General features: G+C 45.9%; 1 protein-coding gene across 7 annotated transcripts in view; it reads left to right on the top strand.

Annotated features, from left to right (window-relative positions):
- Positions 1-22,677, top strand: part of RGS6 (regulator of G protein signaling 6) — a 611,079-nt gene that overhangs the window by 486,611 nt on the left and 101,791 nt on the right. For all 7 annotated transcript variants that reach the window (XM_070797807.1, XM_070797809.1, XM_070797808.1 and 4 more), the window contains exons 4-5: positions 17,107-17,157; positions 20,970-21,076. In XM_070797807.1, coding sequence (XP_070653908.1) covers positions 17,107-17,157; positions 20,970-21,076 — 158 coding nt within the window. The remainder of the gene's footprint in view (positions 1-17,106; positions 17,158-20,969; positions 21,077-22,677) is intronic.

A 22,677-nucleotide genomic window follows, 5' to 3' on the forward strand; every position in this document is an offset into this window, starting at 1 on the left:
CTTGCAGTCCAAGGGACTCTCAAGAGTCTTCTCCAACACCACAGTTCAAAAGCATCAATTCTTCGGCGCTCAGCTTTCTTCACAGTCCAACTCTCACATCCATACATGACCACTGGAAAAATCATAGCCTCGACTAGATGGACCTTTGTTGGCAAAGTAATGTCTCTGCTTTTGAATATGCTATCTAGTTGGTAATAACTTTCCTTCCAAGGAGTAAACATCTTTTAATTTCATGGCAGCAATCACCATCTGCAGTGATTTTGGAGCCCCAAAAAATAAAGTCTGACACTGTTTCTACTGTTTCCCCATCTATTTCCCATGAAATGATGGGACCAGATGCCATGATCTTCGTTTTCTGAATGTTGAGCTTTAAGCCAACTTTTTCACTCTCCTCTTTCACTTTCATCAAGTGGCTCTTTAGTTGCTCTTCACTTTCTGCCATAAGGGTGGTGTCATCTGCATATCTGAGGTAACTGATATTTCTCCCAGCAATCTTGATTCCAGCTTGTGCTTCCTCCAGCCCAGCGTTTCTCATGATGTACTTTGCATATAAGTTAAATAAGCAGGGTGACAATATACAGCCTTGACGTACTCCTTTTCCTATTTGGAACCAGTCTGTTGTTCCACGTCCAGTTCTAACTGTTGCTTCCTGACCTGCATATAGGTTTCTCAAGAGGCAGGTCAGGTGGTCTGGTATTCCCATCTTTTGAAGAATTTTCCACAGTTTATTGTGATCCACACAGTCAAAGGCCTTGGCACAGTCCATAAAGCAGAAATAGATGTTTTTCTGGAACTCTCTTGCTTTTTCGATGATCCAGCAGATGTTGGCAATTTGATCTCTGGTTCCTCTGCCTTTTCTAAAACCAGCTTGAACATCTGCAAGTTCACGGTTCACGTATTGCTGAAGCCTGGCTTGGAGAATTTTGAGCATTACTTTACTAGCGTGTGAGATGAGTGCAATTGTGCAGTAGTTTGAGCATTCTTTGGCATTGCTTTTCTTTGGAATTGAAATGAAAACTGACCTTTTCCAGTCCTGTGGCCACTGCTGAGTTTTCCAAATTTGCTGGCATATTGAGTACAGCACTTTCACAGCATCATCTTTCAGAATTTGAAATAGCTCAACTGGAATTCCATCACCTCCACTAGCTTTGTTCATAGTGATGCTTTCTAAGGCCCACTTGACTTCACATTCCAGGATGTCTGGCTCTAGATGAGTGATCACACCATCGTGCTTATCTTGGTCATGAAGATCTTTTTAGTACAGTTCTTCTGTGCATTCCTGCCACCTCTTCTTAATATCTTCTGCTTCTGTTAGGTCCATATCATTTCTGTCCTTTATCGAGCCCATCTTTGCATGAAATGTTCCCTTGGTATCTCTAATTTTCTTGAAGAGATTTCTAGTCTTTCCCATTCTATTGTTTTCCTCTATTTGTTTGCATTGATTGCTGAGGAAGGCTTTCTAATCTCTCCTTGCTATTCTTTTTTTTTTTTAATTTTATTTTATTTTTAAACTTTACAATATTGTATTGGTTTTGCCAAATATCGAAATGAATCTGCCACAGGTATACATGTGTTCCCCATCCTGAACCCTCCTCCCTCCCCATACCACTCCTCTGGGTCGTCCCAGTGCACCAGCCCCAAGCATCCAGTATCGTGCATCGAACCTGGACTGGCGACTCGTTTCATATATGATATTATACGTATTTCAATGCCATTCTCCAAAATCATCCCATCCTGTCCCTCTCCCACAGAGTCCAAAAGACTGTTCTATACATCAGTGTCTCTTTTGCTGTCTCGTATACAGGGTTATTGTTACTATCTTTCTAAATTCCATATATATGCGTTAGTATACTGCATTGGTATTTTTCTTTCTGGCTTACTTCACTCTGTATAATAGGCTCCAGTTTCATCCACCTCATTAGAACTGATTCAAATGTGTTCTTTTTAAAGGCTGAGTAATACTCCATTGTTTGCATTCAGATGCTTATATCTTTCCTTTTCTCCTTTGCTTTTCACTTCTCTTCTTTTCACAGCTATTTGTAAGGCCTCCTCAGACAGCCATTTTGCTTTTTTGCATTTCTTTTCCATGGGGATGGTCTTGATCCCTGTCTCCTGTACAATGTCACACACCTCCGTCCATAGTTCATCAGGCACTCTGTCTATCAGATCTAGTCCCTTAAATCTATTTCTCACTTCCACTGTATAATCATAAGGGGTTTGATTTAGGTCATACCTGAATGGTCTAGTGGTTTTCCCTACTTTCTTCAATTTAAGTCTGAATTTGGCAATAAGGAGTTCATGATCTGAGCCACAGTCAGCTCCCGGTCTTGTTTTTGCTGACTGTATAGAGCTTCTCCATCTTTGGCTGCAAAGAATATAATCAATCTGATTTCAGTGTTGACCATCTAATGATGTCCATGTGTAGAGTCTTCTCTTGTGTTGTTGGAAGAGGGTGTTTGTTATGACCAGTGCATTCTCTTGGCAAAACTCTATTAGTCTTTGCCCTGCTTCATTCTGTATTCCAAGGCCAAATTTGCCTGTTACTCCAGGTGTTTCTTGACTTCCTACTTTTGCATTCCAGTACCCTATATGAAAAGGACATCTTTTTTGGGTGTTAGTTCTAAAAGGTCTTGTAGGCCTTTGTAGAACCGTTCAGCTTCTTCAGCGTTACTGGTTGGGGCATAGGCTTGGATTACTGTGATATTAAATGGTTTGCCTTGGAAGCGAACAGAGATCATTCTGTCGTTTTTGAGATTGCACCCAGTATTGCATTTCGGACTCTTTTGTTGACATTGATGGCTACTCCATTTCTTCTGAGGGATTCCTGCCCACGGTAGTAGATATAATGGTCATCTGAGTTAAATTCACCCATTCCAGTCCATTTTAGTTCGCTGATTCCTAGAATGTCAACATTCACTCTTGCCATCTCCTGTTTGATCACTTCCAATTTGCCTTAATTCATGGACTTAACATTCCAGGTTCCTATGCAATATTGCTCTTTACAGCATCAGACCTTGCTTCTATCACCAGTTACATCCACAACTGGGTATTGTTTTTGCTTTGGCTCCATCCCTTCATTCTTTCTGGAGTTATTTCTCCACTGATCTCCAGTAGCATATTGGGCACCTACTGACCTGGGGAGTTCCTCTTTCAGTATCCTATCATTTTGCCTTTTCATACTGTTCATGGGGTTCTCAAGGCAAGAATACTGAAGTGGTTTGCCATTCCCTTCTCCAGTGGACCATATTCAGTCAGACCTCTCCACCATGACCCGCCCGTCCTGGGTGGCCCCACATGGCATGGCTTAGTTTCATTGAGTTAGACAAGGCTGTGGTCCATGTGATTAGATTGGCTAGTTTTCTGTTATTATGGTTTCAGTGTGTCTGCCCTCTGATGCCCCCTTGCAACACCTACCGTCTTACTTGGGTTTCTCTTACCTTGGACGAGGGGTATCTCCTCACCGCCACCCCTCCTGACCTTGAACATGGAGTAGCTCCTCTTGGCCGTCCTGCACCTGCACAGCCGCCGCTCCTTGGACGTGGGGTTACTCCTGTTGGCCGCCGCCCCTGACCTTGGGCATGGGGTAGTTCATCTCAGCCGGTTCTCTAACAAACTGTTAGAGAAATGCAAATCAAAACTATAGTGAGGTATCACCTCACACCAGTCAGAATGGCCATCATCAAAAAAATATACAAACAATAAATGCTGGAAAGGGTGTGGAGAAAAGGGAAACTTCCTTCACTGTTGGTGGAAATGTAAGTGGTTCACTATGGAGAACAGTATACTCAAAAACAGAATACTCAAAAACTAAAAATAGAACTGCCATATGACCCAGCCACTCCTGGGCACATACCCAAAGAAAACCATAATTCAAAAAGATAACACTCATCCCAGTGTTCACTGCAGCACTCTACAATAGCCAGGACATGGAAGCAACCTAAGTATCCATCAACAGAGGAATGGATAAAGAAGATGTGGTACATGTATACAATGGACCATTGCTCAGTCAAAAAAAAAAAAAGGAACAAAATCGTGCCATTTGCAGAGACATGGATGGACCTAGAGACTGTCATATAGAGTGAAATAAGTCAGAAAGAGAAAACCAGATGTCGTAGAATTTGGGTTATATGTGGAATCTAGAAAAATGGTACAGATGAACTTATTTGCAGAGCAGATGTAGAGACACAGATGTACAGAAGTGAAAGATTGGATTGATATATCCACTACTATGTATAAAATGGATGGCTGATGAGAACACACTGCGGAGCTCAGGGAACTCTACTGTGCTCCATGGTGACCTAAATGGGACGGAAATGGAAAAATGGGGGGATACATGTATACATATAACTGATCCACTTTGCTGTACAGCAGAAACTAAGACAACATTGTAAAGCAACCACACGCCTGTAAAAATTAATTGTAAAATTTTTTCTTTATTTTTTGTGCTTGTTTTCTATGTATTATTTGTGTGAAAAGTATTGTAAGCCTATCACAGTACAATTGGCTAACTTTATCTAGGCTAACTAGTTATCTAGGCCAACTAGTTATCTAGGCCAACTTTGTTGGACTTACAAACAAATCAGACTTATGAATGCGCTCTTGGAACGGAACTCATTTGTATGTCAAGAACTTACGGTACAAGGTTTCTCAGTTTGAAACATGTTCTCTGAACAAAAGCCAGCTTCTCTTGGTCTGGAGCTGATGGAAACGAAATGAGGCTTGTCCACTACAAAGACGGCATTCCTCCCCAGAGTCTGTAACCCCGGGTGGGATGTGAAGCTTGACGTCACTCCCGGGCTGTGTTCACCCAGCAGAGCTCAGCCATGGGCCAGCTCCAGAGCCCCCACAAGATGCTTTCGGGGAACTTAGTGACCAAAAAGCCAGAAAGCAAGTTTTTAAACTTAGTTATAAACTAGAAGAGAACACAGGAACCCTTAGCTGCCTCTCTGGCTTGGGCGCTGGGCAGAGCTGTCAGGTGCTGGGGTACTGGGGAGTGTCGACTTTCCCCTGAATCATGACGTGAGCAGGAAAGGGAGGTGGCTGGAAGGGTGGGTTCCAGGAGGAGCCGGCAGAGGGTCCGGAGTTGGAGCTCATTTATCCTGCCGTCTAGTGAGGAAGACGCATCACTGGATAAGTCACATAAGAGAGAAGCCCAGGCACTCAGGGTAATAGAAGGCATTCCAGAGCGAGAAAGGGCAGGCTTGGGTCTCCAGCCAGCCATGCTACTGCCAGGCCCAGGGTTTGGTTCCAAAGCCCTCTCTTCTCTGTCTACATGTTCTCCTCCAGTGATCTCACCCAGCCACCCTCCTTGAGGTACATTCTACCCACCAGTGACACCCAAATACAATCCCAGGTCTGCTCTGTCCCTGAAAACTCAGCCTCCTATGTCCACTGACAGACTCAACATCACCACTTGGATGGCTGCTGTATACATCTGATTCAGACAAAACATGGCCAATAGTAAACCCGGGTTTCCTCCCCAACCTGCTTCCCCATCTCAGGTAGGCTAAGCTCCACCTGCATCCAGTTAGTCAAGCTAGAAACCAGAAGTCAAGCCTGACTCCTCTTGTTTCCATACTCCAGGCCCCATGCATTCAAAGGGGACCAGGAGCCCTGCTTCTGAAACAGACCCAGGCCCCATTTTGCTCCTCTCCATCTCATTGCCGCTAGGGAGCCCAGCCTGCGTTAGATTTCTTCTCAAAACCATGAAAAATGGCTGCTGGCTGGTCTCCTGCTTCTCCTTCCCCTCTGCAATCCCTTCTCCACGCAGCAGCCAAAGCAGCCTTTAAAAACACGCAGACCGCTCCCCTGCTCCAGCCTTCCAGAGACTTCCAGGGGGTGCAGCCCCTCTGTCTCCCATCACACCTCCAGTTGCCTGCACTTTCTTCTGCTTGTTCCCACCTCACTGCTCTTCATCCAGATGCATCATCTTCCTGCTCTCAGGCCTCCATGTAAATGTCACCTCGCCCACCTCCCAGTCTTCACAGCATCCAGGCCCCTCATTATCTCACTTTTTTCTTACCTAAATGGAGTTAGGGATTTCAGGAGGAAAGACCAGGGCAGGGAAGGTGGGCAGTGTAGCTTGACTGCCACCAGCTTCCCCATGGACTGGTGCTCCTGTTTCTTGCTGACAACTTGTTATCCAAGGCCCTCGCCAGCCCTCAGCAGGGTCAGGACACACAGGCCTCTGCCCAGCTCCTATCACTCCTGCCACTGCTGCTGTTTCATGGTCATCAACACCCACCGCCCGCCGCCCCAGACAGCCCCGCTCTCAGCCCCGAGCACTCAAGGCTGTCCTTCAGGGGAAAGTCAAGGGGGAGTAGTCCGTGGAGGCAAGATGGCAGCAGACCCCAGAGAAGCCCAAGGCGACACCCTTCCCTAAAAGATGATGGCGAGCAGAAACAATGGTGGTGTCCCACACATGAGTCCCTCTGGGTTTGGGGCACCTTGCTGAAGGCAGCTGAGCAGCGATCTGGGATGGTGACCAGCAGCAGAGGCATGAGGGATGCAGGCTGACCCAACAGCATATCACTTCCTGAGGTCAACTGCAGGCAGAGATCAGGGCACCACTGGCAGTGGCCATGAGGCCCAGGTTGAGGGAGGGATCGAGGGGAAAGGCCAGCATCCTGATGCCAGGAAAGCATGAGCTCATTCCCCGGCAGTTCTGACATCATCTCCCTGCAGCTCTTTAAGCCTGGTTCTTTTGTGATTCACGCGTGACTCTCAGCCCCTGGTGTCTGGCTCAGTGCTTCACATATAAGTGATGCCTGAGCATGTTGTGACTTTTGCCCTTCAAGACTCTGTCCCCTTTCACAGAGACTTGCTGTTCAAGCCTGCATGTAAATGCTAGCTGTCACATGGTACTGTTGGTGTGATTGCTCTGGATGGCTTTGTTCTTGGCTCTACATCTAATACTCTCCTCCTTAATCTTTTCTGTTTCTCACTGATGCTAAGCACCTCCTTCTTTGTGAACTGTCTCCTGAAACTGGGTGGGCTGGAATTACATACTCTTTCTGTGGCCTATGAACACTCCCCACCAATACTCTAGTCCGGCCCTTGTAGCCCACGTGTGCACTTTTTTGTTTAAGAACAGAGCCATCTTATAAATCACTGCAGATAAAGGAACGAGAGTGGTCCAATCGGTAGGAATAGCAATAATAATAATGATGATAATGAAGTCAGCCCATGCTGATCATTTCCTCTGTGATGAAGGACACATGTTGAAGCTTCTACAGGAATTATCCCATGCCTCCTTCTCAGACGGTGCTTTTATCATATCCTAGAGAAACTGAAGCCTAGAAAGAGTACAGCACATCCCCAAGGTTGTAGAGCTGCTGGGAGGGGGAACCCAGACTCAGACACAGGATTCGGAGTCATGGCCCACCCTGGTGGTAGACGCCAGGATAAGGGCTTGGCTGTAGCTGGGATGGAGGAGAGATGTTGGGGTCCCTTGGGGTTCTGTTTTGCCTCAGGAACTTCAACTTGAACTGGGAGTAGATCTTCTACTGATGGAGAAGTTTCCAGATCAGTTTTTAAAAGTATGGACTCATTCATCTGAATGAAACAGAGAAGCTTGAAAGATGGAAGCTAGAGCCAGCTCTGAACTGTCTAGTCTAGGCCTGCAACACAGGCTGGGGGAGGAGCCAGGAGGAAGGCTTGGTTCCACCTAAGGCTCGCTGCCCAGGAGGTGAGCTCCAGGCCAGACTCCACTCAGGGCAGACGGAGGTGTGCCATCAGCTGTAAGCAGAAAGGAACCAGAACTCCCCATGGATCGGGGTGCCCACCTCCATTTAAATACTCATAACACAGTCTGGGGTAGATTCTGTGATGGACCCATTTTGCAAGTGGGTAAACTGGGTGTCAAGGTGGTTGAATAACTCATCCAAGGTGATCAGCTAGAGGGGCAGAGTCAGGATATGAACCCAGGTCTGTCTGATGACAAAAACCAACAGTGCTCCAGGAAGCCAGAGCTCCAGGGCCCCGGAGCTAAAATGAGTGCAACACGGATTCAGTCTGCCCAGGCACCTGTGTGTCCCAGACTCCGCTTGAAACCTGGTCTGCTCACACTCCCTGCTGAGCACACCTTGCCCTTCCCGAGGTGGTGGCAGGTGTCCAGCAGCACTTTGCAGACGTAAGTCTTAGATCAGTGCTGTGGAAGCGTGTCAGCATTATCCCCAAACAGTGCAGTCAGACAGATCAGATTCCAGGTAAAGTGATTGCAGCCTGCACACCTGGGCGTCACAAAGACTGCTTCTCCTACTCCCTTCCAGAAAGCCTGAGCCTCTTAGATTAATTTCAATATCCTCAGACCACATTTCAGGTTCAAAGGCGCACAGATGAGGTGACCAGTAGACAGCACCTGCCCTGACACCGTCCAGCCTTGGGACCCCTCCAGCCCTCCTGGAAAGGAGCCACAGTCCTCAGAACGTTTGTCACGCTCTCTCCAATGTGGCTAGTGGACACCTGGCATGAGCTCACTTCTCCCTCAAAGCTGCAAATATGCTTGTCTGTTTTTCATTTCTGCCTTCGGATGGGGCGGAAGGCGGGCCTGGGCGGCAGCCACCCTCAGAGAGCAGGGGCTACCCGCCCCCCCCACAGAGGCTGAGATCCTCCGTCTCCCTGTGCAAAATGTATAATATGTGTAGCATAGCCAGCCTCCCCTTTAATAAGCTGATCGTTGAGCTAAATCCCGGGTGTGCACCTCCCTGCCCTGGACGCTTTTGATTGACAAAACTAATCTCTCCTCCACCCCCACTTCTGCCACCGCCCGCATCCTCTTGCAAATCATGTACTCGGCGGGTGACAATTAGATAGAAGACTTGGCATTCGGACGCGAAGGGTTATGAGGTTATGAATCAATGGTGGGGGCCCCGGGTGAGATAACAAACCGGGGGGAGCCCAGCTCAGACACCTCACCACAACCCTCAGAGCTTCCCAGTTGATTTATGAGTTGGTAATAACCTCGCCCGGTCTCCTGCCCCCTATTATTTTTCATAATGCATGGGAAGCAAGCGGGAAAGGCGGTGTGAGCCGGGGCGGTGGGGGAGGCGGGGGGGGGGGGGGGGGGGGGGGGGGGGGGGTCGGGGAGGCAGGAGAAGGCCCACCAGGGGGTTCCCCGTGGCTGGCTGTCTTTCCCGCTGTGGGGCGCTGTGGGGCGCAGTTGCCACGTGCCCATGGAGGTGGGCAGGCCTATGTGCCTGGCCTGGAAAGAAGACACCAGGGAGGTGGGCCCGGCCCGCCCTGGTTTAGGGCTGAAGAAGGCAGTGATGCTTGGGTATTACCGGCTCAAAATCATCGGTCTGTGTGTCTGGATTTAATTGCTCCAAACTGTTCAAGTCAGACTGGCACAAAAGCCTCCTGTTAAGAAGGGAGAATCAGCGCCGATTCGAAGCCGGTCGCAGGCAGTGTGAACTCCGCAGCCAGAGAGCCAGGGGGCCCAGCGCAGGGCAAGGACAGAGGAGGGAGGAGGGGGTCTTTCAAACTGAGAAGAGCATTGAAGACCACCTTTCCTTCTACTGGTTGTCCTCTTTAAGTGACAGCCAGGGTTGAATGAGGAGAAGGGGGCAGTTCAGATTACTGCCTACTGTTTTGGGTTTTTTATTGAAGTATGGTTGATTTACAACGTTGTGTTAATTTCAGGTATACAGCAAAGTGATTCGGTTATACATATATGTATATGAATAGGTATCTGTGTTCTTCTTTGGTCCTTTTCCAACTCATTGGAAAAGACCTTGATGCCTGGAAAGATTGAGGGCAGAAGGAGAAGGGGGTAACAGAGGATGAAATGGTTGGATGGCATCACAGACTCAATGAACATAAGTTTGAGCAAACCCGGGAGATAGTGAAGGACAGGGAAGCCTGCTGTGCTGCAGTCCATGGGGTCACAAAGAGTGGGATAGGATTTAACGACCGAACAATTATAGTTTATTCCAAGATGCTGAATATAGTTCCCTGTGCTAGGCAGCCAATCCTGGTTGTTTATCTATTTACCTAATGTTTTTTAAAGTGTTTGTTGAGATCTTTTTACAGGGAAAATGGTGGTTTTTGAAAGCAAATGTCAATGGATGAAAAACCTTGAACTTTCCTCTAAAGCAGTAGTTGCAAAATGCCCAACACCACAACTGGTGCTGACCTGTGATGAAGTTTTTATGTGTCACAAAAAACTGATTAAAAATATTTTTTTAATGTAATGAATATGTGCAGTATGAATGGCGTTGTATTATATGATGCCCATTTGAATGTAACTATTGATCAATAAGCATTAATTAAACCAGCTTCATGACAGGTTTTTGCTTGGTGCCGGAGATGAAAAAATATGAGTCCTGGTCGCTCAGAACGATTGTTATGGGTTGAATTGTGTCACCCCCAAAATTTATACATCGTGGTCCTAACCTCCAAGCCCTTAGAATGTGACCTGATTTGGACACAAGGTTGTTGATGTGTAATTAGTTAAGGTGAACTAGTTTAAGTGGGCCCTCATCCACTATGTCCTTAGAACGAGGAGAAAGTGGGCACAGGGACACGCACACATGAAGGGGCCGTGTGAAGATGAAGGCAGAGGTGGGGGTGATGCTTCCACAAGACAGACCCACCGAAGATCGCCAGCAAACCTCCAGGAGTGAGGGGAGAGACTGAAACAGCTTCTCCCCCAGCCCTCAGGTGAATGAGCCCTGTCCACGTCTGCGTCCGGGATTTCCCGGCTCCAGAACTGAGAGATGATACATTTCTGTGGTTGAAGCTGCTCTGTTTGTGGTGCTTTGTTAGGTGGTCCCAGGAAACAGATACAGGGGGGAAGCAGACACTGACCAAATCATCACATCGTGAATGTCTAGTTCCAAACTGAGATGAGTGCTCCTAGAGAAGGTCCTCCCTGACCCAGAAAATGTCCTCTGAGGAGCAAGGCTACAAAAGCTGCCGGAGCGGGTCCCCTGCCCCCTAGCTCCATGAGGCCCCGCCAGCCTCGTAAAGCTTGTCTGCTGCAATGCCCTCCCCTTCTGTCCATCAAGAAAACCCTTCCTAAAAAGTATCAGAAGACCTTTGAGATTCTCTGAGGCCTGAAATGAAAAAGCAGGCAGATAACAAGCAGTTCAAGTTGTTGCAAGCCATGCCGATGACTTGGTGAGACGCTTGGCTCCAATGTGAGTGTAAAACACAGACTGCCTCTGTAGCTCACACGTGTTGTGCTTATTACATTCCAGGCACTGTGCCGGCATTGTCCATACAGCGTCTCCTTTAACCCCAGGGCCTAAACATCAGGTCCTTTTTATTATCGTCCTCATTTTCATACAAGAAAAAAATGAGGGCACAGAGCAGGTAGGTGACCTAATAAGAAATTTCAGCAAAACCACGGGTCAGGATTTTGGTGAGGGTTTCTCTTGTTTTATCCTGGAAGCAGGCAGAATTTCCCCCAGTTAACCCATGAGTATGGAGATTGGAGTGGGTGGTGGTTAAGGCACCTGCCCAGGGTCATACAATTTGGAAATGATGTACCATGAGTGGAACTCAAGTCTGCCCGACTTTATAAGCAATGTGCTTTATTGCTTCATATGCTTGGGAAGCAAGTATATATCTGTTAAATGTGTCACTATTTTCCTTGGAAAAATCAAACCCATTGATCAAACAGTACCCCTCAAAAATGCCACTAGGCTTTCCCACACTAGCCCTTCTACCTGCATTTCCTTCTCTCTTACTGCCAGCTAGTCACTGTGTCCACCCAGCAAAGCCCAGGTAAATGTTTCCTCTTAAGCTTTCTCTGATAGCTAACCGTTATATTTTATTGTTTTATAACTAAGTCATAAAAGAATGGCTTAAAACTGTAAAAACTTCTCTACTTATAGAGTGTCCTTCAATTCATCTGCAAAATGAAGATAATAATCTGTTTATATCATGAAATTATTATGGTGCTGGTGGTAAAAGAACCCGCCTGCTAATGCAGGAGACATAAGAGAGACAGGTTTGATCCCTGGGTCAAGAAGATCCACTGGAGGAGGGCATAGCAACCCACTCCAGTATTCTTGCCTGGAGAATCCCGTGGACAGAGGAGAATGGTGGGCTTACAGTTCAAAGAGTCGCAAAGAGTCGGACACAACTAAAGTGACTTAGCGTGCATGCAGTATTATAGTAGAATCATTCCAAACCTTCAAATAGAGAAATTACTCAATAAATTATTAGCTTAATAGCTAAAGCAGTAATTATTATTATGGCTAAACTAGTGTCTCAGCTTCAGGAAGACAGTTGAATATAGAAGATAACTTTTCCAGTTGTTCTGTGTACTACTTGGAAAGTTATTCAGAGATAAGAGGAGCAGAACAGTGTAGTGGAAATAATATTAGACATGAGATATTCTGAGTTCCAAACTGGGCTGCATTAAGTACTAACATGTGACCTGGGGCCTCTCTGGGTCTAATCTCTAAAATGGATGTGAGTTACTATATTTTCCATATTGTCAAGGTGACATATGACAACAGGTTTAAGTGTCTAGTGCTGGCCTGGTACAGTGGGCACTGGGGATTGTCATCCTTCTGGGTGGACACTGGCCTGCACATGGCACCTGCATGCATGATGAGATGGCATAGAGCTGCGTTCTCACTCAGAGGAGCTGCTGAGACCTTGGCAGTTTCATGAAAATCCAATGGAGGATGGAGTCATATCCTTGCCTAAGGAGTACCATCTTGTCCTTGGTTGGGCTCCAGAAAAAAATAGTTTACTCAAATGGAAGTGTCTTTCCCCAGTGGGCAGGACTGATGAGTAAGTTGTTAATTGCTTCAGTTACCAGAACCATGATATACAAGCTACCAAGTTGCAGGGAACTTGAAATTTGCAGGTGACTAGAACCAGTCTTTTGTCAAGTTTGCATTAGTCTAATTTGGGTTCAGATTGATACAAAACTTTGGGGGAAATGAAAGAAGCATGTCATCGTAGGATCTGCTTGGGTTCTGACTTATTTCAAAAGAAGTTCAATGTATCCCTTGTTCTTTCAGGGAGCTTAAAACACCTGAAGCTGAGCCCAGAACAGAATGCTTTTATAATAAGGGTCTCTCCCACACCAGAAAGAGAGCTCTCTAAAATCTTGGAAGGTCTTACTAGCTTACTCAAATCCAGTTTATATTGATCTAGACTTAATATGACTTGGGAGGAGGTCACTGAGTCTCACTTTACCCAAGTAAGTAAGTAAACAAATGCCAGGGAGGAGGGGCTCACCCTTAGTCCATCCCCATTAGAGTCTACAGAAGGCCACTCTGAGACTCAGGCCCAGCCAGATGGCCAGGGAGCCACTGATCAGAGGCCCATGACAAGCCTCCTGCTCTACTTCCTCCTCAGGAAGTAGACAGATTTGCAAGTCCTGTCTTCATTCCTCTGCCCTTTCTTGTGTGCGTGCTTGGTTGCTCAGTCATGTCCCATTCTTTGCGCTCCATGGACTATAACCCACCAGGCTCCTCTGTCCATGGGATCTTCCAGGCAAGAATACTGGAGTGAGTTGACATTTCCTCCTCCAGGGGATCTTCCTGACCCAGGGATTGAACCTGCGTCTCCTGCATCTCCTGCTTTTCCTGCATTGGCAGGTGGATTCTTTACCAGTGGGCCACCTGGGAAGTCCTGGGGGGCAGCAAAAGTGCCTGGCCTGGGGCAGCAGGAGGCTGTGCTCCAGACCCGCTCCACTTGGGACTGCAGCTTGACAAAGATAAGAAACAGAGTCCAGTAGTCCAGAGTCCAGATGGTAACAAAAGGCAACCATCAATTTTGGATAGAATAGAAAAATAATCTGCCTTGATTTCTTACTAGAATAAGAAGGGAAGAATGATTGGGAGAAGGGGGAAAGAAGGAAGAAAGAGAGGAGAAAAAAGAAGACTAAAAATGCTTTCCCCTGATAATGATTTGGACTATTTTCGCTTGATTCTACAGTGTAATAATTGTAGCCATCTTCAAGGACATAATATTATGACAGGTTTCCCTTCCTTGTTCCCGAGGCTGAATCTGCCACAAGGCTGAGGCTGGCCCTTCCTGGATTAGCCTGGTGAAGCAATAACCCATGCCCACGAGAATGAGACTGTCCACAGCCCCGGGCATCACTGTGTGTGCTCAGGTCCCCCAGGCAGGGCCCACACGTATTGAGGATGGCAGTGGGGTGTGTGCTGCTGCAGACTGAGGGTGGTGGCCTCGACACCCAGGGGCAGCAGCTCGGCCCCATGGGGGCCTGAAGATGGTCACCCGGCTCCCCGAATGGAATGATGACGGTCATGATGGCTGCACCATGACAAGAAACCCAGGTCTGTGGTCCCCGCAGTGCCAGGGGAGAAGGCCAGGGGCTTTTGTGGCTTTCCTTTCTTTACCAAAATTGTGCTTACATGTGATTCTTGAGCTCTGTGAATGCAAACCGGAGCCTGGTGGACAATTAGGCCGGACATGAGTGCAGAAAGCCAAAGCGGGACAGAAACCCAGACAATAGTGCCGAAGGCCCGGGTAGGGTGGGGGGTGGGGAGCGGATATGATAGCAAGGAAGGAGTTTCAATGTGAATGAATACTAATTAGTGACATGGATATTAATGATGACAGTAATTAACAGGGGAAAGGAAGGGCTGTCATTGTCCCAGGGTGAGTAATCAATCTTGGCAGGTGATAAATAATGGTTCAGCAAGCTCAGCAGAAAGATAATCCTCCTGCCCGGGGGAGAGCTGTTGCTGATGCTGGAAACCTCTCCGTTTCTAGGCAACCCACAAAAAAAAAAAAAAGGACTATTTTTCTTTTGAGGGAAAAACAGGTTAGAGTCTCCCCCCACCCTACCCCCAACTTGGGATTACAGTTCTTATTTGATTTCTGCTTTGTTCTTCATTTCCGAGGACAAATGTTGAACTTGTATAATTTGGAGGAAGTGGACACACACACATACATACTCACCCTTTCTCTCAAAGAACATGAATGAATAGGAGTGTTTTCAATCCAAAGTTTAGCTCATAGATGCCATCCAGGAGCAAGAGTGGAGCAATGCTTAGAAGTCCTGCTTTTGAGGTCGAAATGCCAGGGACTTGCAGGGCTGTGTCAGTGGAGGCTGGTCGGTGGAGGCTGGAGGGTAGGGTGGTATACAAAGAACCAGACAGTCTACTCTGCAAGATTCCTTCTCCTTCCAGAGAGCAGCAAAATGTCTAGCACTCAGGCCTGTATTGATCTCACTTCTCACCCCCAAATTTCTGAGCAACTTTCCTTTTGGAAAACGGGAACTATTTGTTCAACCCCTCTGCTGGTTCTCTGGTGTTTCAGCTGGGAGTCAATCCGAGGAGAGCTGATGGCAGGCCCTCTCCTCCACTGCACGACTCAGGCCCATGACAAGACTCAGGTCTCTGAAAACACTGCCCCTTTCAGATTGTTTTCCATCTAGCATTTCACCCCGAGGTGATAAAGTACAGACCTTTGAAGATCTGCACTGGTTTAAAGCGAGATATGGAAATGACAATGGTAGATTGTCCAGAAGTTCAGAACCTCCCAGAAAATCGGGCTCCTCTACCCCCACATGAGGGCTTCCCTTGTGTCTCAGAAGGTTAAGAATCTGCCTGCAATGTGGGAGACCCAGGTTTGATCCCTGGGTTGGGAAGATCCCCTGGAGAAGGAAATGGCAACCCACCTCAGTATTCTTGCCTGGAGAATTCCATGGACAGTGGAGCCTGGTGGGCTGCCGTCCATGGGGTCACAAAGAGTGGGACACGACTGAGCGACTGCACGTTCACCTTCACCCCCACATGCACTGCACTTTCCTGAGAACGCTCGTCCTAGGCGCCACATTTAAAGGGAGGCAAACAAAAGCAAATATATTCAGAGAATATTGACCACAATGGTGAGAAACCCCAAATCATATCATGGGAAGAAACAGCTGAGGAATCCAGGCATGTTTCACCTGGAGCAGGGGAAACTCTAGGATAGCACTGCTAATACACTGAGTGTACTATCCATATAATTGAAGGACTGTCTCATAGAGTGAGAGGTCCAAGTCTTTCTCTCTATCATCAGAGGGCATAACTAAGACCGAAGAGAGGAATTCAGAGAAGGGCCAATTTCAGTTCAGAGAAATTGAAGATAACTTAACTGGGACAGGCTTGCCAGGAAGGAATTTGTGAGTTTCCAGGCACCTGGGTTTTTTTTTTTTTTTTCCTTTAATGGAAATTAGAACACCTCTTATCCAGGGTATTGTGGATGGTGTTTGGCTAGTGTTGGAGTAGATAAGGTTTAAAAGTCCCTTCTGATTCTCAAGATTTACATTAGTTAAGGTAATACTAGATACTAAAACAGATAACTCTCAAATGCCTGGGTTTCAACATCACAAGTATATTTTTCAGTCAGGTCAGAGCCCCAGACAGGCATCAATCTTCATGTCTGTTCAGGATCCCAGGCTCCTTCCACACTGTGGCTCTGCCCTCTCTCCCTTCATCCAGCAGATGGGGATGAAAGGGTATGGGGTGTGGAGGGACAGACAGGAGTTTTTATGGTCCGAGTCTGGAAATGGCATATGGCATTTCCACCCACATTCTTTTGTCAGAACTCAATCCACACCCAACTGCAGGAAGGTCTGGAAGTATAATCTAGTTGTCATCCAGGTGATGGAGGACAGAGGTTTGGATGAACACACAGAAGTTTCTCCCACAGACACAGGGGCTTATTCATTCAGGATAAGCCCAGGCCAGAAGAAATTAGAGGTTTATTTTTTTTGTTTTTCAGGAACCTGTGTGGTCATCTCTGTTGGGCAGGCCTTGTCAGTTGGGGATAGGGAGATAAAAGAAGTCTCCTCCCTCAGGAAATGTTCTGGAGTGATAAAACGTCTTCTAGCCTGTCATCAAAATATGTATTCCCAGAAAGTCCCCTCCCGAAGCTCCTTAGAAATGTGGACAAAGATCATCCTGAGTCATCAGACGTGGATTTTTTGAGGAAAAGAATGGGATTGTGACTATGGAAGCATCCTAATGGGTGGAAAGAGCTGGTTAGGATGGAAAAGTATCAGTATTACCTGGCTCTCCAGGTGTGTGCTAATTGGACCTAGGGATCTCTCGGGCAACCATGTTTCCTCTGGCACAGAGTTAAACATCCATGAGGTCTTCAACTGAAATTGCTTTACTGTTGCAGGTATGGACATTGTACAGTGGCTTATGAAGAACCTTTCCATCGAGGACCCAGGTACTTGACCCTCAACCCTGACTTGACCCACATATTAGTGAATAAGCCATACCCAAGTTCCAAACCAGTTTCTCCTACCCTCCTGAGACCTGGGCTTATACAATTGAATTCCAAGATGTGGAATCACTCCCTTTACAAACAAAATTAATTTATTTCCTCCACTGAGTTTCTGTCTTTAAATTTAAATTACCCTTGGAGGAAATGAACAACCATTTAGAATGCCAAAGAGCCCGATACAATAACATGGACTCTGGTTAGCCACAGCAATTAAAGATAAGTTGTAGCACTGTCACGGAACAGCCTTCTATAGCCAGCTCTTAAAATTAGATTGCCTGATCCACAATTAAGAGGTTTAATTATTTGCTAAGACTCCTTCTGTTCTCTGCTTCTGCAAGAAGTGAAGGAGTGATTTTTTTCAACTTTAATTGTGCAATGCAATTAGGAAAACCTCACCAGAAAAACAACAGCAAACCCTGGCCAATAAAGAAGTTTTCAAATCTGTGCTCCCACAAGTAAATAAGCAATAAAATTTATTTTTACAGCACAATTAGAAAAATGGAGGTGGGGGGGGTTCCAGGAAAAAAATTAAAATTCTAGGTAAGTAAACTTTTCTGAAGTTATTATACACTTCCCATCTTAACTAAGTATTCTTGATGCCTGAAAGTCATATTTACAAACATCCAGTAATGTATTCTGATGTTCTTGGGGATTAGATCTAGTTGCCTCAAATTAAATGGCCTTCGATTGCTCTGCTTTTTAAAGATTTTTTTCAAGTGCCCATTCTAGGTGTCTGACCTTCAACTGTGATTCCTTGCTGGGGTCACCATGACAGCTCAAGCATTTCTATATTTTAATCTGATGCTCTTACTATTAATAGACTATTTTTTTAGTAATTTTTATTTAGTTAGTTTTGGGGTGGTGGAGAGCTGTGCTCAGTCTTTGTTGCTAAGAGGGCTTTTTTTTCTCTAGTTGTGGTGTGCAGGCTTCTCACTGTGGTGGCTTCTCTTGATGCAGCTCCCAGGCTCTAGAGCACAGGCTAAATAGTTATGGTATATAGGCTTAGTTGCTCCTTGTCACATGAGATCTTCCTGGGCCAAGAGTCAAACTCATGTGTCCTGCAATGACAGGCAGACTCTTTGCCACTGAGCCACAGGGAAGCCCTTAATAGACCATTGACTATGGAAGTGAAAGCGTTAGTCACTCAGTTGTATCCAACTCTACGACCCCATGAACTGTAGCCCACCAGGCTCCTCTGTCCATGGAATTCTCCAGGCATTAATCCTGGAGTGGGTTGCCATTCCCTTCTCCAGGAGATCTTCCTGACCCAGGGATCAAACCCAGGTCTCCTGCACTGCAGGCAGATTCTTTACCATTTGAGACACCAGGGAAGCCCAATTTATAATTTACATAGAATTCAATTAAACATAGTTGCCAAAAATCTGAGTGCCAGAAAAGGTCAGAACAGTGCCAGAAAAGTGCCAAAAAGGTCATGAACAGAAGTGACACTAGCCTTTCTCTCCATCATGACTAGTGACCACTCTCATGTCAAGTGGAAATTCTTAATTCTATTCAAGTTCTTAAACCACAGGAGAAAACTATAAATGCTAATCCTTTTAAGGGAAAAACCCATATTGACTACCTAAGTGTTTGCCTTATGCAGCCTGGACTTCTGATTATCTGCTTCTGAAAACCAGACTGTGTAAGTCTCTACAAGTTTAGTTACATGATGAAGAGTCACCCTTCTTCATGGTGGGTTTTTTCTCTTCCAAGAGTACTGTTTTCTTTGCCCTTCTGGAATGCTTGTCATACTTCTGACAGGTATTTTATCATTATCTTCAGTGGTAGTAGTAGCAGCAGCAATGGTATATTCTGAGAGCCCTGAACCATGTAGGGGTAGAACATGCTGCGGAATCCTCCGGTCCTGATGAGCAAAGCTTCTGTGAGAGGTCCTGAATGATACAGGTCTTATCTCTCATGGTCTATTATACTTTGATGCCCTTGGGAGGATATCAAGGTCTGGAACCAATCTGGACTTCTGAGAAGTAGTTGAGCAGTAGTTAGGACAATTCACCAGCAGAAATGAGGCCAACAAAGACCCTGGGAAATCAGGTGGCCAAAATCCGCCCTCCCTCCCTTCTTCCTTCCCATCGGCAGCATCTCTAAGCACAAGCCTTTTGAAGAATAAAGTGAGACTTCTAGCTCCAGACTGGTGACATGAAAGTCCCCTTCTTACTGGGTTTTGTTCTTCCTTCTCTGAAGAAGGAGCAGGTGATGAAATGTCCCTTTTCTGCTGGACTCATGGTTCTTGAAGCATATAGATTTCAGAACCAAACTGGTTATCACTAAGCAAGTAAAATACAATTCCATTCATCCCAATTCTACCAGTGATAAATGTATGCAGTCCTTCCAAAGAAAAGTAGCAGATTCTCAATATGCAAAATGACTGGATCATATACAACCTCTTGAAAGTTGTAGCACTGTCACTGAACAGCCTTCTAGAGCCAGCTCTTTTTTTTTTTAATAAAGTTTTATTAAAGTATAAAGGAGATAGAGAAAGCTTCTGACATAGGCATCAGAAGGGGGCAGAAAGAGTACCCCTAGAGCCAGCTCTTAAAATTACATTGCCTGAATCACAATGAAGAGGTTTAATTACTTGCTAAAACTCCCAAAAAGTTTGCAAATAAAGCCAATACAAGTCACTTTAAAAGCTTCAGAACTTATGAAATTAATAATTCCTAGAGACTCCCTGAATATGTCAATAATTTCTACAGTCAAAAATTAATTTTTATTGATAAGAATACTTTTAGACTTGTGAAAGATTATCATGTGGGCTTCCCAGGTGGCTAGTGGTAAAGAACCCACCTGCCAATGCAGAAGACATAAGAGATACAGGTTCAGTCCCTGGGTTGGGAAGATCCCCTGGAGGGGGATCCCCTGGAGGAGGGAATGGCAACCCACTCCAGTATTCTTGCCTGGAGAATCCCATGGACAGAGGAGCCTGCTGAGCTACAGTCCATAGGGTCACAAAGAGTTGGACATGACTGAAGCGACTTAGCACGCACACATCATATCTGATAGAAGCATCTAAATTTCTTTTTCCTTAGCTCTGCTCAGAGTAAATATAAATTCTTAACTATTTATGTGAATCTACTTATGGCTGGTGCTAAAGTAACAAAACAACAAGTTGTGGCAAAAATATTAATGTTTGTATTAGGTTGGCCTCCCTATGCTACTGCCTTCTCTTACTCTAATTCCTCTTTATCCATAAGAGAACAGTAATACCCTCCTCATTGCTGGTAGGATTCTCATGTCAGGAAATGCAATGTGAGTCTGAAGACTCTGTGGGCTGCATATTCATTGCTGGTGGTGATTAAAATAAAAGAGAGAAAATGAAACTAAAACTATGAATCAGGGCTGCCAGCACTTACTGGGCACTTACCATGCACCAGATTCTGCTAAGCACTTTACATCTCACTTGTTTACAGACTTCCACACCAGAGCTCATGATCCTAACTGGAAGCTAAACTTTTTTCTGGAAGTCTTGGGGGGTTAAACGATATCAGACGCTCAGAGCTGGGATCCATAGGCATCTCAGACACGTGTCACCTTCCCAACCATTGATATCTCCACCCAGCCCAGTGCAGTCATTTCAGAAATTATCAACCAATCATGCTGTGATCTGGGGGTGATGACAGTTGACTTCCAGTTGCCTTTCTGCTCACCCTACCCCATCCCACTTACACTTCATCTAAGCAGCCCTGCATTCTGATAGTTTTGCAATAACTTCTCTTTCTTCTTCCCTGTCCCTTCAGTTGAAGCAATACACTTGGGAAGCCTTATAGCTGCCCAGGGCTACGTCTTTCCCATCTCGGACCATGTTCTTACCATGAAGGATGATGGCACCTTTTATCGTTTCCAGGTAGGCCTTCAGTTTCTCCTTTTCTTCTCATCATCTGATCTCAGATTGCTGCTGCTGCTGCTGCTGCTGCTAAGTTGCTTCAGTCGTGTCCGACTCTGTGCGACCCCATAGACGGCAGCCCACCAGGCTCCCCCGTCCCTGGGATTCTCCAGGCAAGAACCCTGGAGTGGGTTGCCATTTCCTTCTCCAATGCATGAAAGTGAAAAGTGAAAGTGAAGTCGCTCAGTCATGTCCGACTCTTAGCGACCCCATGGACTGCAGCCTACGAGGTTCCTCCATCCATGGGATTTGCCAGGCAAGAGTACTGGAGTGGGGTGCCATTGCCTTCTCCGATCTCAGGTTAGAACTACCTAAAAAACTGATGGTATTTAAGGAAGCAACTCCTACCTCCCACCAGCTCTGGGAAAGCAAACTTGTCTGTGCTATTTTTTGCATTCCCCCCACATAATAGTAAAATGCCCTCATGGAGAACTCACCATTCACTTGTTGCTTTACACATATCTCACTTATTCTGAAGAACAAACTTTGGGGGGATAAATATCACCCATTTTACAGTTGCAAAAACTGAGGTACCTGGAGAATTAATGGGACATTTCGTCAATCCAGGGGACAGCCTTGATTGGAACCTAGATCAGCTGGATAGCAAAGTCCTTAATCCTACTGCTATATCATGTTATATATACCTTCTTGGTGTGAAATTTCTATTCACTACCTAGTAACACTTCCCAAACATTTTCCTCTCCTTTTCTCAGATCCTGTCCTACAGTGAATTTGAGCAGAGCATAAGGAGTTGTGTCAAGGTCTAAACCAAAAGGCTTTGGAATGGAATTCTTCAGACAGGGTCAAAGAATGTCTGAGTTTGCTCAGCCGCCATAAGAAAATATCAATACCATAGACAGGGTGGCTTAAACAGCAGAAATGCATTTCTCATAGCTCTTGAGGCTGGAAGTCTAAGATTAAGCCTCAAGTGGGGTTCAGTTTGTGAGAAGAGCTTTCATCTTGACTTTCAGATGATCAGTTCTCACTGTGTCCTAACATGGTAGAGAGAGGGAGACATAGTGACAGAGGTTTTTAGCTCTCTGGTTTTCCTCTTACAGGGACACTAATCCTGTGTGATCAGGGCCCCACCCATGTGATCTCATTCAACCTTAATCACTTCCTTACTCCACATCCAGTCACACTGGTATGTGTGGGGGGGAGGGGCAGGTAGGTTAGGGCTTCATCATAGAAATTCAAGAGGGCACCATTCAGTCCATAGCAAAGTGATAAAGGAACTTGAAGCTTGTGCCCCAGTAAACAGTGCTTGTCTGACTCCTGCATTAGACTTATATTGTTTCAGGATATGAAGTTTTTGCCCTGCAAACTAAGTTTCTCATTTTTGCATTTATTTGGCTGACCTGAGATTTTCTTTCTCAACACTTAGATTAAAATGTTGACTGGCCTCAGCTATGCTAAGAACAGGAAAGAGTCAGGGTGCAGTGGCAACACAAAGGACGTGCAGACAGAGCCTGTCAGGGAGGAATCCTCCCTGGGCCAGGGGAGGGCTGCCCATGGGCCCCTGGCAGGGGAGGGCACGAGTTGGCATCCTCAGTCCTGACGCC

Source organism: Bos indicus, chromosome 10 (assembly GCF_029378745.1).
Source record: "Bos indicus isolate NIAB-ARS_2022 breed Sahiwal x Tharparkar chromosome 10, NIAB-ARS_B.indTharparkar_mat_pri_1.0, whole genome shotgun sequence".
NCBI lineage: Eukaryota > Metazoa > Chordata > Mammalia > Artiodactyla > Bovidae > Bos > Bos indicus.